The sequence below is a fragment of the Astatotilapia calliptera genome, chromosome 12 (assembly GCF_900246225.1).
Source record: "Astatotilapia calliptera chromosome 12, fAstCal1.2, whole genome shotgun sequence".
Taxonomy (NCBI): domain Eukaryota; kingdom Metazoa; phylum Chordata; class Actinopteri; order Cichliformes; family Cichlidae; genus Astatotilapia; species Astatotilapia calliptera.
Window position 1 is genome coordinate 5,527,357 of NC_039313.1, and position 19,471 is coordinate 5,546,827.

Below are 19,471 nucleotides of genomic sequence, written 5' to 3' on the forward strand. Positions count from 1 at the left end.
TTGTTTGTAGATTTGAGCGTTTTTTTTCCCCAAGCATTCACATGTGCAAAGATTCTTTTTAATTAACTTAACCAGTACTAAAATGCACACCTGCACCCCATTTATATTGGCTATTACGCATTGGTTACCTCTCTGCCCGAGGCTGTGGCCAGCTTGGCTGGGCAGCCAGAGTAGACTGCAGGAAGTTGCGAGCTTCTCCAATTTGAGAAAGATTAAGGATTAGCAACTCTTGCAGCTTAGCTGTGTTTCTAACCAGATTAGAGTAGAAAAGCACTATATGCATGTGTATATATGTGCTTAACTGATTTATTAGACCACTTGTCATAAAAACAAGAAAACAAAACTATTTGAGAAATCTGTCAAAAACATTAAAACTAAAAATGACTTAAATCACATTTTTTATACCAGAAAAAAAACACTATGGACTTCTCTTAGAAGTCAGAAATGAATCAAGCATAACATTCAACAACTAATGTTTCTGTTCAGGAATGAAAATAAAGAAATGCATTTGGCATCTTAATGGAAAAATAGTTTTAATGTTTCTTTCCCTGCTTTCTGTAAATATGAACACTACAAATGTATATTTGCATTAAAAATAGCTGTCCATAACGTTGGATCAACCATTATGGAAACAGGAATTATGAAAAAAGTAAACGCTCTCTTTATGATTATGGACACTTTTGGGGGGGATGAGACAGATTACCCAATTGTTAGTCACAGCTGTAATTGTGCAGACACTTTCCCACACATGGATTAACCCTAGTCTTAAGACTAAAAGGGAAATTAAATTGAAAGCTCCACTGTTAAAATTTCTGAGCCCAACTTTAATCCAAGGCTGCTTTAAAGTAGCAGCACTAAATGACCGATTACGATGTCCTAGTATGTTCCCAGTATTGGATTCCTAGATTAGGCATGAAGAATTTAAACTACGCCCTCTCGTCTGTGTGTAGAGGCAGCTTTCTTAAACAGGTTTGAGCCAGTCGCAGCATGCAGACACACTGGGACAGCAAACCAAACAGAGTAGCTCGAGGGTCTCTTGCTGTTGTCCTGCCTTTTGTTTTGTCGCCCTCCTCCTGCTGTCTTCAGCTCCATAGGAGAGCTGTGTATGGCTTACAGATCGTGCCTCTGAACATCAATAATAGAAGGCTCGCAGCACAGAGCGCAGAAAGGCCACAGGCAGCGGGACAACTTAATACCATTCAGTTACTAATTAACTAATTGAAAGACCAAGGTCTCTAAATCTGGAAGTACAAATAACTGATTATGTCTCTTTGTGCTCGTACAGAAAGTGATCATCCGTTTTAAAATGAGGCGTAAAATCAAGAGCAGAGCGAGTGTGAAATCTTGTGGCTCAGCCGCGTATTTGTCTGCGACGCTCAATGCGCTCTTATTACGGACAGTAATGAGAGCCAATAAAGAGCTGATTTATTGTTGGTGCTGATTCTTAATTTATTTATTTTTCCCTCTGGAGGATTTGTAGGTGGCAAGTGAAGCCTGTAAGGTCAATCACACGGAGCTGTAAAATGAGATGTATCCTGCATTGACCAGGGCCAAAGTGTAGAGGAGGCCCGGGGGAAGAGGGGAAAAGATATAGAGCCGGGAGAGCTTCAGTGGAAAGAAATGGACTCCATTTTTGTAAGTCCTCCTCTCCAGCTGTCATCCTGCTCTGTCCCATGGGGGGTTGCCACGGTGACAGGAGGCCACATGTCTTGGGGGTGTCGTTTTGGTCAAAGGACCCCATTGTTCTTGTGTTAAGCCGCCTTCAGTATGCCCGTCTGCCAGGGACAGGGGCTTCACACCCTTCACGTACACACACTCTCCCGCGCTCTCTCTCACAGATAACACACCCAACAGCCACTCATATTATAGAGGTGCAGCAGTTTGGCTTCAACTCTATAAACTGCACATTTACAAAGATGATACAAGTTTTAAAAGAGACAAGAGCAGACAAACACACAGTGTCACAGTCGAGCAGAAAAACGCACACACACACACACACACGAGCCTAGTCTGTGTGTTTTTTCTCTCTCCAAGCAGTAGCAGCCATCCATAAAGTTGAACTTCCACACATTTATATTATTCCCACTCTTGACAGTAGCATCATTTCCTGACGCACCCTCCCAGGAGCGGCACATCAATAAGCAGCAATTCTGCAAGAGTGCCACCAGATGGCAGTGTGGCCCCACTGCAGCCACACAACATCACATTAGTGGGTTTATGATTTTGTCCATCTGTCTTCCGGTGGGAATAGAGAGCAGAAAAAGGCCTTGGCAGATCACTAGTGGGGCCAAAAACCTCTGTAGTCCTTCAGCCAAGTGACTGACTTGATGTAAAAGGAGGCAGTCAATTACTCAGTGATGGATAGATTACAGTCATGCATCATTCTGCGAGCCAATTTTCCTATGTGAACTGAATCTGAAACTCAATTTGTTACTGCCCTCTGTGACAGATGGATGGAGCCGGTACTGAGCAACAGATTTTAAAAATCAATAACCGCTGGAACTTGGGTGGAGGTTAGAGGTCAATTTACTTTCAGGCATTTGGCCATGTTTAAAATACAGAACAGGACGGTTTATGCTAAAGGGAAAGCTGCTGCACTTGAACTCGAGTGACCACACACAGCTGGAACGTCACATTTGTGGAGACAAGCGGCTGCTTTATTATCTGGATTAATTTGCTCTAAATGAATCTAAAGCATCCTTTTAAATGAACACAGTTTGTTCTAATGTGCCATCTTTACATGGAGGCAATATATTTAGTTAGAAGCAGATGCTTGTAAGGTTCAAACTGTACCTTACAAGCATCTGCTTTTCAATAACCACAACTGTTTAGATTATTAAAAAACAAACAACAACAACAACCACCAATCACAATTAAGCAGAATTACTTGAGCACATTCATTTAAGTTCTCTGTGTAAAGCCCGCCTGCCTTTGGCTGACACATTTGGTGAATGCGACACAGCCATCTTCATCCAGCCTCAGGAGCAGATATTGACTTCATTTCCTGATCCAGTGACTTTGTAGAGGCAGACTGAAGATGCACTGTGATTACCAGCCAAGTGCCACGATATTGATTAGGTGGTCAGCAGAGATGATTGAGCTCTCAGCATATTGACTAGCTTAGTTACTGGAGGGAAACCACTCACAAATTGCTGGTCATCTCTAATAATTCACAGAGAAAGAAACAAAAGAAAAAAAAAAAATCAATGTTTTAGCTAAGTGTAATCTCAGTTCATTAAGTTAGGTAAATGATCTCAGGAGGTATCTCCTGCCTCCTCAGGGAGTGACGGTTGGCTGGGCAGAGCAGCACTGAGCCGACGGCCCCGGGTCCTCCTGCGGGTCTCTTTGCTGGACTCGGGAGAGGTACGAGGCAGCCAGGTGAGTCCTGCACTGCTGCTGTTCTCAGCGTTGCTCTGGTTTCTCAGGCTGCGCCGCACTGAGCGCTGCCCTCTAGTGCAAACTGGTTTAAACACATCCTCAAAATTAAAGTCAGCTTGCCAGGGAGCAAGGTCCACATGAGCCGTTTCCCCCTCTTCCTGGCTATCAGAGCTTGACTGGATGTTTTCCTGTGAGCTTGCTGCTCGGTCTCCCTGTCTTTCCTCCTCCTCTTCACAGCTGGTTTGGTGCTTCTTTACATAGTTCTCCTGCTCCGCTGTCACTGAGCTGCTTACAGAGCTCCTCCTGCCGTGTGCTGGCTCCGTGCTGTTCAGGCAGTCTAAAGTAGGTACATGTGCACTCACGGGATATTCTGACTCTGTGCAGGGTGTATCTGCAGAGGTCTGGGCACAAAGTTCAACAGTGTCTTCTTGTCTCTCTTCATGTACAGAAGGGGTTCTCGTTGATAGCTCAAGGCTTGTAGTGGTTTGCTCTTCATAGAGCTGCTGCTCTGTCTCTCCTCTGGTCAGGTCACTGTCAGCGACACTGACCTTCCTTTTCTTCAGTCGTCTTCCTCTGACCCTCACCCCCAACAGCCTGCTGTCCTGCCCGGCACTTTTTTCACTCAAGCTGGGCGATGTGACAGAAATTTCTACAGTGGTTTCTGAGGCATTTGTCACAGCGAGGTCGTGTATCACTTGAGTTTCATTAGTTACCTCAGGATTCAGCTGGGTTTCCTGATCTGGAGCTGTGAAGAAAAATGAGGACAAAAGAAAAATCTCAGGAAAAAAATGTTTCCACTGGTTTCCCCTGAATCCAAAGGTTCTCATTTTTTAGGAACTAAAATAAAGTTTGACATCCAGACATTGATACCGTCTCCAACCACAGGTTAAATCACACACTGGCAACTTTCTTTTCCTTTTTTTTACCCTTACAGCTGATTGAAGGAGTCTCCTGTGCTGTTGGAGACTGACTGATGAAGGACAGCCTCTCGGTGATGGGACTCAGGGCGGGGTTCTTGGAGGCATATTCACGTGAGCCGTACAGCGAGCGGTCTACGTCCTTGTTCCATCGACGCGTTGTGCTGGAGGTCATCTGGGGACCAACAAACTGCAGTGTTAGAAATTTCTGCATTGACAAGCCTGCAGAAGCGTTAAAGCTGGCAAGTATCCACCTCTGATATGGTATGCAGAGTGTTTCGATCTTGCACATTTCATTAATAATACAATGATTATCTAATGCACAAACATATTTTATAAACACAAACATAAAATTGAAAAAAGCTGAAAATATTTTATCAATTAGCTCAAAGTTAAAGAAACTGCTGGAGAATGTTCACTCATGCTCTTGGGCAAATGTGTGTTATGGATATAAAACCTTTAAGATGGAAAACTGAATCCCTGCAGGAGTAATAATCTGCTTCATCCTCCGATTCTTACGATTCTGCTTCGGTGACACTTTGTGCTCATCAGTGTGTCTTGTAGTCAGACAGCACTTTCATTTTCATCAGCTGTCTGCATTTCATGGAGTGTAATAGGGCTGCGCGATATGACCAAAATCTCACATCCCGATAACGATATATATCACAAAAAAGTGCAATGTGTGTAAATTCTGTGAATCTCAGGCAACTAAACTTGTGTGAAGTGTTTTCAGCTGGGCGTCGTGTACCTGGAGTCGAGTGTTTTGACCAATGCATGAAGCTATATATTTTTAGATATAAGTTATAACAGCTGCCCTTTTCTTTGTATTCATTACACGGCGTGCTGCGGAGAAAAGCCCGTTCTAACATTTGAGTCTAAGTTTTATTTTGAGCACCTGACGGCTCTTTTTTGCTTCTCATCCGTAAACTCTCTCCATACTCTTTCACGTGATTCTTGCGTAGGTGGTAGACGGGTTTGTGTGTGTTTGAGTCTGTGGTGGGAACCGGTTTGAGCATAATTTGCATGATACATTTTTCTGGTCCTTGTCAGACCTTTCATAATTAACCAGGTCCCTCTGTTTGGTGCTAACTGGTTCTGTATAATCTTCACTGGCCATGCTGGTATTCTTCGTGGCTGCATCCACATTGTGACCATCGAAACAATGAAAAAAATAAACTGTATTTTGCGACACCACGAGACAAATTATAGCGTATAATATGAAACGATAGATGTTCTAATTCTGTCATCCGATATATTTCATCATATCGCACAGCCTGAGAGTGTAACTGAAGAAGTTGTTTGACAGATCTGAACACAGAGCTTTAAATACAGTCCTGACTGGGAGCATTAATCTATGAAGAAAAAAACAAACCTAAAGTACGGCTACAGTTTGTGTCTAAGGGGGAAATTTTTTTATTTTGCCTGTGAGGGTTCTCCCTGCTTCCCAGGACTGGACACTTTGCAGCCATTCAGTGTTCGACAGCAGCTCTCTCTCTCATAACCGTGTAAACACTGGGCTGCATCTGACTGGGCGAACGCCTCACGTGGGCTTTCAAACTGAAAACAACATGATGGCTTGTTTGCCAACTTTCTTTGGGATATGTTTGTGAAAACATGCGAGGTGAGAAAGAAGACATTGAGTTGCTTAATCTGTCCTCATTTTAGTTCCACCGGCTGGTTTAAACCAAACACAGATATTTTACTTCCGATCTGACACGATGCTGCCAGAATACTAGACCCGTTACACAGACGATGAACAGGAAGTGTGGAAATGATGGATCCCGTGGACATGAGCTGGGCACTGCACACTCAGTAAGTGGACTGCAGTAATGTGAGCTTCAGTCTAGACAGCTATCAGGACCCTGTGTGCTTGACCTGCTCTGGGCTAAACCCATTTCACTTATCCTACCTTTTTTATGCTTTGCACTAGTGAAGTGTTGACACATGAAAATGTAATGCACATTCAACTAAAGTACTGAAAATGGGAAGAATAGGGAAAAGAAAATAGAAAAGTGACATGTGGATGTTAGGTGATCATAGTGTGTTGGGGAAAAAGTCTAGTAAGAGCATGTATGTTTAAAAATAAATCACTGTCACACAAATGCTTCCACATAGTCAACTGCAGTACGTGTCCAGTTGGCAAACACATGATTACAGTGGTTTTGTCAATGTTTTATCTTATTCTGTGCTTTGTTTCCTTTTCCTTCTGCCCTATTGTGACTTCCTACCCTACTCACTGTGAATACATGGATGTTGTAAATACCATCACATTTCCTTGAATTAAAAAAAGAAAAAAAAAGAAAAAGGTAGTGATGTATATGTTTGTGAGCTGTTTAATGAGGTAGGTATTTAATAATCGTGGAAATTAGTTTGGGTCTGCTGTGTACAGACATGCCAGAAATTACCGGTGGCTGGCAGTGTTACCCCTCAGCCTCCTAGTACTATTGACTAAGTGTGAAACTAGTCAATATTACCAATTTCAAAATTGTATGTTGCCTCATTTCAGTTATCGCATTCACATGATTTTCAGAAAGCTCTAACCTTGAGGTTACCAGGAATCAAACCTGTCCCAAATGTGAAACTTCTATGTTGCCTCATTCTTAAGTTATTGCATTAACAAATTTGCGTGTCTATGCTGCCTGCCTGCCCGCCCGGCAGGGTGACGACAGTACACTCACCATCGTTTTACAGTTGAGTGGATAAAAAAAAAAAAAACTGGATGGATCAACTATTGTGTTGTTTTTTTGTTTGTTTTAAAACAGGATCTCTTGACAACAAAAACACAGATCATCTCCAAATTTTTCTATGATTGAAAGACTAAAAAGGTTGTGATCTGTCTATTCATCTGGTCTATCCCCAACAGTACACAAAAGTCACGCTTAGGGCTGCTCGATTATGGCAAAAATAATAATCACGATTATTTTCACTGAAATTGAGATCTCGATTATTTGACGATATTTATTTAACAATAACAATGTATTGAATAATGACTTTAAAGATTGTCATAAAATAGTGTGCAAATACTGATAACAGTGCAAATGTTTGCAATATAAAAAATAAATGAAAAATGTAAACATCTGTTTAGTGAACGTTGCAGTGTTGCTCTGTGGTGCAGCTACGACACTGTAGCAAAGTTTACACACTGTGTCTACTTGATCCACGTCTGACTCCGCGAACCCATAATGTTTCCACACCACTGAAGTTTTTTACCTCTCTTTTCAACCAACAGCAGTCACTCTCCTCTCCAAATAACTTCTGCTTAGCTTTCCGAGCTTCCCTCGGGTCCTCTTAATCAGCGGTCCCCAACCCCCGGGCCTCGGACCGGTACCGGTCCGTGAGTCGTTTGGTACCGGGCCGCGAGAGTTGAGGCTCAGGTGTGAAATGTATAGTTTTCAGGGTTTTTATCGGTTTTCAGCGTTATTTTGTTATCGTTTACTCAGTTTTCCTTGGTCTTTTCACGTGTTATGAATAAATCTTTTTTTCGGTACCGGTACTAGTTTTATTTTGTTGTATTTATCCGCAACACCTTAAAGGCCGGTCCATGAAAATATTGTCGGGCATAAACCGGTCCGTGGCGCAAAAAAGGTTGGGGACCGCTGCTCTCCGTGTTGCCAACTCCTCAGTAAGGAAAATCGCTATTGGCTGTCCTAAAAGTCGCTAGAAGTCGCCAAATGACGTCACCGCCTAATTTGTATAATTGGTCATGCTAATGTAATTGTAACCTACGTTGTTGGAGAGAGAAATAACATCGTGGAAGAGACAAAGTGAGTAAAAAACGTCCTAAATGCAGTTAGAATTTATTTAGAACTACAAATTAAATTTCTTTTAGCAATTATTGTTTTTTAATGTCACAATTCCAACCCTGCTCCTTTATCCGGGCCTGGACTGGCAAAAGTGACCCGAAATTGGCGCTCTGGTGGAGTTACTTTGTGTGTGAGAGTGTTTGTTTATAAGTAGTTTTAAACCTTGTGATCCACAAAACAGCATAACAGTAAAAGAAGAACTGACTGCGTTACAGTCAGTGCGGGAGCAGCGGCTTCACTCATGCGCGATTCATTTGCCCTTTGGACGCATAGGTGTGAACATCTCCTGCCCTGATAACAGCGGGGGAGGACTATCCTCCGCCTGGGAGAGCTTTGGCATGGGTGAGGTGCCCACGGCAGCACCCGCTGCTTGTTGAGAGAGCGATACGCGTTTTCACGTCAAAAAGTCCTCATAAATAAGTCTCCAATAATACCAGAAAAAGTCGCCAGATTTGTCGCTAGTCGCTTTTTAGAAAAAAAGTCGCTAAGGGGGTCTGAAAACTCGCTAAATATAGCGACAAAGTCGCTAAGTTGGCAACACTGGCTGCTCTTAATTGTTGTGAAACGTGTTCGAAATGCAGAGAGGTGTGCTGGATTTGCCACATGGAGCAGCGCGAGAGTAAAGCACGAGGGAGGGGCTAATAATCTGCTCAGTCATTTTTAATGATCGTTGAAAGCCCAGATCGTAATCGTGATTAAAATTCGATTAATTGAGCAGCCCTAGTCACGCTTGATACATATCTCAGATTAGGGCTGGGCGATGACCCAAAATTCATATCTCTATAATTTTTAGCTGGATGGCGATATAAGATATATATCTCGATATTTTTTTAAGCCATAAAGTAAGAACAAAAAGAGTTCTTAGTTAAAGCTGTTTCCCAGATGTCACACAGGCACTTTTATTAACATACAGCATAGATGTACATGAAAAAAAATTACTCAAAAATAAATTATGCTCCATAAATGAACTAAAACAATGTTGTTTTTGTGTATAACAAAAAGCTCACAATTGTGCAGTCAAAATGTAAACAAAGACGCTGAGCATAATAACAAAGAGACAGATTTCACAGCTGCTCTGTTCCCGAGTTTTACTGCGTGACTGACAGCCTGGAGTTTGAAATCCGCTTCGTAACCATGACTCTGAACAGGTGCCATTTATGGTCCTTATACACACAATACGGTAATATTACGTTGAAGCACAGTACGTATCACTCCACGAGGCTCCTCGGTAGCCGTAATGCTCCGACAATCCATCAAGCGGTGCAGCTCCGTAGCTTAGCAAAGTCGTACTAAAATCGGTTCGCGGTCATCAAGCACAACCAAAATTCATACATAAGGCGCGCTGTCAACTTTTGAGAAAATGAAAGAATTTTAGGCCGTGCAGCCCAGAGTGGTTAGGTCATTAGCTTGGTTAGCTCGTTGACACCGTCCAGCCTCACGCACGGGGCGATGCGCAGTAACTCGTTAGCAGAGATTTGCCGCGTCCATTTTGTCGCTGCCTGCAGGTGAAGCGATGGGGGAGGAGGAGTTGTGTTCAGTGAAGGAGAGAGGCGAGGCGGAGTAATGTTGCGTAGAGACAAAAGTGGACAAAAGAGGCAAACTTGTGGCTCCACAAGTATAATTATAACGTAACATATACTATATCGATATTAAGGATATTGTCACATCTTATCTCGTATAAAAATATATCAATATATCACCCAGCCCTATCTCAGATGCGAGGTCATGGTTCAGTAGGTTCTCAGTACAATAGTGAAATAAGAATATAAACCCAATAACATTAATCTTAATGTAACAGTTAAGGAACCCGGATGCTGAAAAAGTGATAAAAGCTTATCAGTTTACCGATGCTAACAATACAGGATTAGGATGACATATCACACAAAGGTCCTAGACAGAATTTTCATCTGGAACGCTGCACCAATTTGAATGTCCTGATCTGGAAGTCGGAACAATCCCAAAAACCCAGAGTTAACGATCCAAAAGGGCGGCAGTATCTTGGATTCATGGATAAGAGTCTATCCATGAATGTCCTCAGCGTTGTTCTTACATTAAGTATTATGCTGTATTGCTTGATATAGATGAATTCCTCTACTTTGCCAAAGCAAAACAAATCCTTTTTTTCATGCTTTTCCAATTTTCCTATTGGTACACACCAACTTGGAATTCTAACATCCCACTCCCGAGGTAACTGGAGGATGGCATAACATAAAAAGTGTTGTTCATGCAAACCTTTACACCAATCCAGATTTGACCTATGGAGTGTCATTCCCACCAGTATACACTGTACATGTATGTCCGTGTGGGCTGCATAAGCAAAACCCTTCACTGTGTGTAGCCGAATACTACATAAATGGATCCATATGGTTTCATGGTATTCCACTTCTATTAATCAGCAGAAACATTTCACCCTGTGTAAGTTGCTTTGCTGCCAGCTTTAAAATCCAAACCTAACAATATGCTATAACAGGTCCTTGTAGAACCCATTATTAAAGTACCTTCATGGTGTGGAAATTTGCATAGTCAGATCAAACCGTAACGTCTCCTCTGGTTCTGTGCCACAATATACACCTCACCACTACGATATAAAGCACAAACAATCTCACTTTGTCTCATCAAACTTCTTTGTGTAATTATCTGTGACAGCAGTGTTGACTCTCCACTCATGCACAACTTTATGAATAAGGATCAGCATTACCACTATACATGATATCACAGATGTGCTATTTGCAGCTCTATATGGGCCATATTAACATGAATACATACTCACTATGACCTTAAGTCATAGTCAGATTGTGTAGCCATCTTCTACATGACAGCTTGTAAAAAGACAATTCTGCAAAGCCCTCAGTGAAGTGATGGAAGGAGAAATCAAACAAGCACACTCATCCAACTCACCTTCATCTTCCCAGAGGCCAACTTGGCAGCAGACCGTGCCGACCTCTTCACAGGTTCACTCTCTTCTGGCAGCTGGGGGAACAGAAACGTTTACCCCAGGATATATTATATAGACCCTCTCACACACACACACACACACACACACACACACACACACACACTACAAGTCCTTAAATGTGATTAAGCTCACATCCAGCAGAATTAAACAGTAGATTAGATTGGAACATGTTATGACCTCCAAATGATTAAGAAAAGAAAAAAAAGGCCATCTTTGCTTCTAAATGGACATTTGTACACGTGAATCATGCAGTTTATGGGAACAGCATACCTTCCTCTTTCGGCTGCTGGAGCAAGCTTGAGGTTCGCTTCCAAATCCTTGTTTTGGTGCTGACTGCAAGAGAAAATTGCACAGAATAAAATTCTCTAGAGGATGGTAATAAATTATTTTGGTAGAGTATTTTGTTTAACATTCCCATGAGCTCACAGAGATGTATCCTAGAATTTGAAGAAAAAAAAAATCTTAAATGTGGCAGACCTTTCTCCTTCTGTTGCTGGATCGGGCTGCAGTTGGACCTCCAACTCCAGCGTCTGGTTGCTTCTCCTTCTCTGGCAGGGAGTCAGGCTCAGACTGGTCATCCATCTGGGAGGTTGTGCTGGGGTTGGTGTCAGACTCTGGGGGAAAACCTACAGTATTACAGCTGAAAAGACTTCTGTTTGAGATTATAGCAATAACTGATTATAACAACTCGGCTGATTAGCGTGGAAAAAAGATTCACACAAATTAATACAGTCCAACTGACAAAAGGAACTGTGCAGCTTTTAAACCAACAGGAGGAGGTTTAAGGATGCCTCTCATTCTGACTTCTCTGATTGTTTTAATCTTTCTTTTATAATTAGAGAGGCAGAAGGCGGCTTAATTTCTTAATATGATGTAAAAATAAAAATCCTGACGTGATTCAGCTCCACACAACAAGGTCTTTTACGCTGGTGTACTCAGATTTGCTGGAGAAATAGAGGTTACAGAAGTAGATCGATGAGGACAGGAAGCTAAGTGACAATTAAAAGAAAAAAAGCTATGACAGCTGTTTACCTGTCAGAAGCTGAGAGAGAGACTCCTCGTAGAAGGCACTGTTTAAATTCAATGGCTGGGCATCCCACGCCCATTCTGAAAATGAAACAAATGAAAGAAAGCTGTTATCGTATCAGAGCTGAATTGCATTCCACTGGAGACAATAAGCCATCTCTCTCAGGGTCAATAAACTGTAATCAACCTGTATCACTCGCCACAGCAGAGCCAATCTCCTCCACCGAAGGGAAAACAATCTAGGACCAGAAAATAGAAAAGCAGTATTATTTACTGATGACTAATATTTATAATCAAGACCAGATCGTGGGTCATATCCTGAGCCTTGCAGAGAACAGACAAGAGCTAACAGCAGCAGGTAGCAGACAATAATTGTTACGCCCCCACATGAAAGCAAGGCGAAGAGGGTGGGGGACAGTAACAGTTGGATCCGGGTTGAAATGAAAAGGACACCAGGCAGAGGTGTTTAACACAAAATAAATCTATTATAATTAATTAACCCAATAATCATTTAAGCAGTAACAAAAGAAGGAGACAGCAACGCTGCTTTAATGATAAATCAGACAGGCCAACCCAAAGAGATGGTGACCGCTTCAACTAAGAAAACAACTATAAGGCTTCAACAGAAAAAGACAGCAACGCTGCTATTAGCAATAACCAGGCAGGCCAAACCAAGAAATGGAGGCCGCCGTCACTTAAGCAAAACCACTGCCCAGTTGAGTTACTCGCAACAAGCCACGCACGGTGGGTGGGTGGGTCGGTCGGTCACTCACTCACTCACACCCACACTGCTCTCCTCCAGCTTATTTCACCTCTGGAAGGTAATTGGTGGTAAACGAGGGCAGATGAGCAGCAGGTGGGGTAGAGAGAGACAAGGGGAGGGACAAGAAAGGAGGAGGAGGAGAGGACAACACCACGCCCACACACTCCCACGTCCTCACAGGATGTAACAATAATAGATAACAGGGCGGTTACAAACAGACGAACAAATTATCTTGTGGAAAGCCTGTTTGTAGCTGATGTCATTGGAAAATGTTAATGTTTTGTAACTAAGATTTTATTACATGTAAAGTGTAATCATCATACTGGCAACACAGTTTAATCTCATCTACCTTTCCCTCCTCTTCGTCTCCCTCAGAGTGCATTCTGGACTTGCAAGGCATTGTGAGTGTAGGAGAAGCACCAAACGCAGTCGGGCTGCTGAAGTCGGGCCGACATTCGGGTGTCTTGGATTCACTCTGCGGTGTCTTCAGCACTGAACGAAGGTGTAAGCTCCCACCAGGAGTTTGTGGTCGGGCCGGTGTGCCTCCCTTTTGTAATGGGGTGCTCGGAGGCAGGTTCTTATCGAAAAACTCAGGAGAGAGGGGACCTCCAAAACGCACACGTTTCTTCTTCTTTGTCATCGTTGTGGGTGTCCCGTTGGACTCTTCCTCTCCTGCAAGATAGAAAATCCATACAATGCACAAAAATGTACTTTCTTTTCTCCAGGAGTCATTGTGTAATAAACACCAAGAGAGACTTTGAGATATTATAGATTAGCCTTGTTTTGTCTAAACATCATCTGAAACGTGAATAAACACTGAATTAAGGTTTTTGATAGAGGAAAAAAGTCAGACCGGCATAGTTTGTATATTTGTAGGGCTGAAAATTTGTTTATCAACATGACAATCCAATCCACCAAAATCCAGGTCTTCGTGTCAGAGTTACAATTAGGTTATTGTTAGGTTTAGGGTAAGGGTTAGGCATTCATTTTTGATGTTAGGGTTAGGCTAAGCAGGTAGGGAAAGCATTATGTCAATGGGATGTCCCCACAAGGATAGCAAACCAGACGTGCGTGCGTGCGTGTACGTAGCCAGTGTCGGTATAAGACTGTCGAAGTTACTGTTTAAAGAAGAAGAAGAAAAAAAAAAAAAAAAAAAAAAAAAAAGATGTGCATGATGACAAAATGAGAAAACATTTTTTTAAAGTTGTGTATTTGGAATCAGTACATTCTGATCTGGTATTTACAAATAGAAGTGGGTGTTTGGTGCAGCAAGACACATCACACAACTGTTATCAGACTAGGGCTGCCACAAACGATTATTTTGATAGTCGACTAATCAGAACGTGCATCTATTGGACGTAAAACGTACAGCTTATTGCACCAGCAGCATCTGCTCTTATATAACTATCATTAGCTTACAGCTTGAAGTAGAGCTGGGCGATACATAACGATAACGATATGTATCGCGATAAGGGATGGGTATCGAAAACCGGTTCTTGTTGAGAACCGGTTCCCACTGTTTCAATTCCTTGGAATCGTTTGCCATTTTTGCAAACGATTCCCTTATCGATTCCAGTCGCCCCGAATGACGTCACCACGTTGCGGAGCGTCATTTACCTGGCAGGAAACACGGCGCCTAAGCGGCTCAAACGCTCAAAAGTTTGATTATACTTTATGAGAACCGATGACAACAGGGCAACTTGCAAAGTAGATATTTCATTTAAGGGAGGAAACACTACGAATATGCAAAAGCATTTGCTCACAAAACACGCGATGACACGCGTTTTTAATTCCGCTCCGGACTCGTGACTCTCAACCCAGCAGCAGCGCTAACGTTTGCACGTCCTCTCCCGTTAATGCGGCAGGTAAATAATCAACTAACAGTGCATATTATGTTAGCGCAATCTGCCTTATTACAAGACCTGCCATTACTGTACATGTAGGTGACCATGATGAGAGAGACAGACAGAGTCTGGCTCAGATGCTGGCAGTTCTCGCTGCAGTCTACCGGTAGCGTCTCCTTTCAGGCCAGGATAGACTAATGTCACCGAGCAGTGTCTAAGTTTGTGGTCAAAGGCTTGCACCCATTTGCCACAGCAGATGCCCCCGATTTTTGGTAAGTGAATGTGTTTAATTGTAGGCAGGGACATTTGTGGTCAAAGGCTTGAACCCATTTGCCACAGCAGATGCCCCCGATTTTGGTAAGTGAATGTGTTTAATTGTAGGCAGGGACATTACTGGATATTCTTGTGTAATTGCCACAGAACAATTTATGTTATACTTTGTTATTGCTACAGAAGAATGTTGCAGCTTTAAGGCAGGGATGACTCCTGGAGTTGCTTTCTCACTGCATATGCTTTATTTCACAATCAGATCGATTCGATAACAAAAACATACAGCAGCTCCTCTCCTACTCCTAGCCCTTCGCTGCGGTGGAAAAAAGAACGACTTCAATCCCCTTCAAGGAACATACGTACAAAATAGTTTTCCTGATACACCAATGGGGCGTTCAATGCCATCTTGTAAATATGAGTACTCTGGCAGAGTAACAGTTCAAATGAAAAATACACCAGAACAAACAAGCAAACAAAAAAAGAAGTGTGGGGTACCTTTGAACCAATGAACAAAGTATAACAATTTATACTTTTTAACATAACCCGACCCCGTCAATATGTGATATGTCTCACAAGAATATTTATTTTATTATTTTACATTTACAATTTTTTTTCCTGGGGACCCTGTGACACCCCATTGAAGAGCCGTAGGCTGGATCTCTCAAGATCTCACTGTTGGGTTTGTAAGGCCATGTTACTCCTAAATTTCTATCTTGTTCAAAGAGAAGATATAAAACAAAGCTCTGAGCTAATCGACCTTAGTGTTCTCCTTTTTTAAAAAAAAAAAAAGAATCGATAAGAGAATCGATAAAGAATCGAATCGTTAAACAGAATCGAAAATGGAATCGGAATCGTTAAAATCTTATCAATACCCATCCCTAATCGCGATATAACTTTTCCTCGATAGAAAAATTAAGCTATCGCGATAGACCTTGCCGCTAGTCCTCTTTATAAAAAAAAAAAAAAAAAAAAAAAAGAACAGCCAATCCAAATTAAGTAGCGCAGAGCCGAACCAATCACAGCCGCAGCGTCACGTCGCGTGACTTGTTACGTACAGCACAAGTGCCAAGCCGCACGTGTGTTTGTTTGGGAAGCAGCCAGCGGGTAATGGAGGAAATGAGTGTGCCGACTAGAAAAATCAACCGAGCGTGACCGAAGGTTACCGAAGAGAAAACAGATGATGGTTCCAACGCCGGAGAGATTGTCGAACGGAAGAGCCATAGAAGTTCCGTAGTGTGAAGGTATTTCGGCTATTTCAAGTCTGACAAAAAACAGCGTAGCGTGCACTGTAAATTGTGCCGAAAGCAAGTCTGGAAATACAATAAACTGGTGCATGCGCTACGTCCACACGTACCCGGGTATTTTTGAAAACGCAGATTTTTCTATGCGTTTGCACCTTTCGTCCACACGTAAACTGCGTTTTTGGTCACTGAAAACAAAGATTTTTAAAAACTCCGGCCAGGGTGGATATTTTTGAAAACTTCGTTTTTGCATTTACGTGTGGACTAGAAAAACGGAGAAAACGCAGCGTCCAAGGTGTGCGCATTTGTTTGACGTCACACTGTGCGCCACGTTATTGTTTCGGTGAAATGAATTTCTACAATACTGTTACTGTTAATTCTACTCTCTGCAGTGTTTAAATGCTTACATATACACACAGTTACTGTCCCTCCACACATACGACTCGGTTCTGCTTCTATGCCCCAGCTTTGTTTACTTTTTCCCACCGAGGCTTCTAGACTTCTGATTGGCCAACATTTCTGCACGGTTAGGAATCTAGCGCCACCTGCTGCTTTGGCATGTTCATAGCAGCGTTTTCCTTCATTTCTGCCTTTATGTGTGGACGGGATTATTTTTAAAAACGAAAACGGAAAATCTCCGTTTTCAAAAATACCCGTGTACGTGTGGACGTAGCCTCAGTCTCTGACTGGAAGCGCTAATTCGTCATTCGGCTTTTGTCAGACTAAAGTAACTGTTAAAACTGTTTGAAAAGCTCAGCTATACAACAAGGAGAGATTGAGAATTTCCTTTTAGTTCTCAGTTTATTTGATATTGACAAAAGTTAGTCAGTTTTGTCTGTTCTTCTGTAAAACAAACTAAGATTTATTTTTAGAATTAATATTTTGTTTCTAAGTGGAATTGACAATTTAGTCTGTTTCGTTTGTTCTATTTTGAAACTTAAACGCTTTAGCGGCTGCCTTTTGTGTAGTTTGCAATATTTGCCTTTATTTATCTGAAAAAGTCTCATGTTCCTTAAGTACATCTACCCTGTTGAACTTATTATGGGAAATAAATATTTAAATAAAAACAAGCTGCTGATTATTTCACATTTTACTTGTGAGCAACGGCACATTTAAATCTTACAAATATAGTTATTTGGCTTATATCGTGATAGATATCGTTATCGCCTGAAATGAAAAAAAAAAAAACAACATATCGTGATATGAAAAAAATCTTATATCGCCCAGCTCTAGCTTGAAGTGTTTTTACGGTATGTGCTAACTAAAAATAAAGACAAGATGATAGTTTATTACATTTTAATGAAATATGCAGGTTGTTTCAGTGAAGTTTAATAAACTCAGCCATCTGCTATCTAAAATATAACAGGACACTGGAGTATATTCTCGAGCATCTCACACTTTTGATAATCAGCTGTCTGCTTGACGTTTATTCAGCTGTGTAAAAACTATAACTTTATTTCTCAGCCAAACCAATTTACTCAGGAACAAATAAAATACTAAAAAAGCCAAACAATAACATTTTGAAGTTATCTAAGTGACTTATATATCATGCTTAACCTGAGTAGCGAAAGACGGCGGTGGGTTTGAAAACGATTTGCCGGGAGTCCGGTGTTCTCACCGGCTCTAGCGAGCGTTAAACCCCGGCTAGATATCGAGCTAGTGGGTAACAGACGTCTCCGAAAACGTCGGAGCGCTTTTGAAAATATGTGGTGTCTTGATAAACTGAGCAGATATTTGAGGTTTACACAGCTACATTCTTGCCTGAAAATATGTTAAACATTTATTTTGTGACCCAGAAAGAATAATAAGAGTAATATTAAAACTAACTAGCTGCCGCCATTGTTGGAAACTGAGCTGGGCTGCGCTATGAATTCTGGGACACAGCTTCTTCTTCTTCGGGGTTTAACGGCAGTTGGCATCCTTGTACATGCAGTGCTGCCATCTTCTGTTTCAGTCCGTTATTACACTCTTAAATCCTGCTACTTATTCCTGCGTCATTTGGGATCTTACAAAGCTTCAAACGACGCGTCGACGATTTTAATCGACTAATCGTGGCAGCCTTATATCAGACCATATTGGCCTTTTTTTTCTCTTTTTTAAAAAAAATTAATTCACCAACGCTCTAAACTGCTTATTGCTAAATACATGCATGATGTTCTTCACTACGGCAACTCAAACGAACATCGACTTCTTCGCTGAATATGCACCAATTCAGCCGAGCGGAACCTTTGGCTACACTGGAGCAAGCCACTGTGCATCGAGCCTCAAAGGCTAAACCAAGATAAAAGGTCAGTTACTCTAACAAGGCCACAGAGAGCGACATGTGCTCACCTGTGGGCTTCATCTCCAGCAACAAAGGGAGTGAGGGGATGCGGAAGGGGGAGGAACGCTGCGGTGGCGAAACGGCTGCAGGATCATCAGGAGGTGGTCGGCTGAGGCTTTGGAGTTCAAAGACCTCATCCTATTAAGAGAGCACACATGAGAGCTTTCATTCTGTAGTTCAAGGACAAGGACAGAACACAGAGAACAGATATTTGCATTTTAGCCAAGACTAGCATAATTTTTTGTACATAAAATCCAGAAGGACACTGGAGCACAGAACAACCATAATCATTTCATCTAATCAGTTCACAGCAGGCATCCTTTAAATATCTTTTTTTGCAGACACTTCTGATGAGAGCAGGAATTGCTCAGTTATCATGAATAGCCCCAAAAATCACTTGGAAAAGATCAGAAGGCATAACCGAGAATGTTCTACCTTATATGAAAGCACAAACAAGAGGACACGAGTGTGAAAAGGACTCCGAACAACAGAATAGTAACATTTCTAAAAACTGGGCTTATTTTCTGTTTCCTAGCTTGACAACAACCATCAACACATCAGATCAAAATATTTAAGCTGAAATACTGACACATACTATATTGCCAAAAGCATTCACTAGTCTGCCTTGATATGCATATTAACTTCAGTAACATCCCATTCCTAATCCATACGACTTAATTTGATGTTGGTCAACCTTTTGCAGCTATAACAGCTTCGACTCTTCTGTGAAGGCGTTTCACAAGGTTTATGAGTGTGTTTATGGGAATTTTGACCATTCTTCCAGAAGCACGTCAAACACTGAAGGTCTGGCTCACAGTCTCAGCTCTAATTCACCCCAAGGTGTTCTGTTGGGTTAAGGTTGGGTTCTGTGCAGGCCAGCCAAGTTCTTCCACACCAAACTCACTTATCCATGTTGTGTCATTGTGCTGGTGCACAGTCAAGTTGGAACA

The 19,471-nt window shown here is 41.9% G+C and overlaps 1 protein-coding gene across 2 annotated transcripts in view; it reads right to left on the reverse strand.

The window, feature by feature from the left end:
• Positions 1-516: 516 nt before the first annotated feature.
• The window catches only part of cdca2 (cell division cycle associated 2), a 31,730-nt gene continuing 12,775 nt past the window's right edge, over positions 517-19,471 (reverse strand). Inside the window, exons 6-14 of one of the 2 annotated variants that reach the window (XM_026187872.1) lie at positions 18,530-18,659; positions 13,193-13,515; positions 12,268-12,319; positions 12,087-12,161; positions 11,532-11,668; positions 11,325-11,387; positions 10,997-11,068; positions 4,311-4,470; positions 517-4,123 (exon numbers count right to left, since the gene is read on the reverse strand). In XM_026187872.1, coding sequence (XP_026043657.1) covers positions 3,255-4,123; positions 4,311-4,470; positions 10,997-11,068; positions 11,325-11,387; positions 11,532-11,668; positions 12,087-12,161; positions 12,268-12,319; positions 13,193-13,515; positions 18,530-18,659 — 1,881 coding nt within the window. In that variant the 3' untranslated portion in view covers positions 517-3,254. Of the gene's footprint in view, positions 4,124-4,304; positions 4,471-10,996; positions 11,069-11,324; positions 11,388-11,531; positions 11,669-12,086; positions 12,162-12,267; positions 12,320-13,192; positions 13,516-18,529; positions 18,660-19,471 lie in introns of both variants that reach the window. The other variant, XM_026187871.1, reaches the window with a different exon arrangement.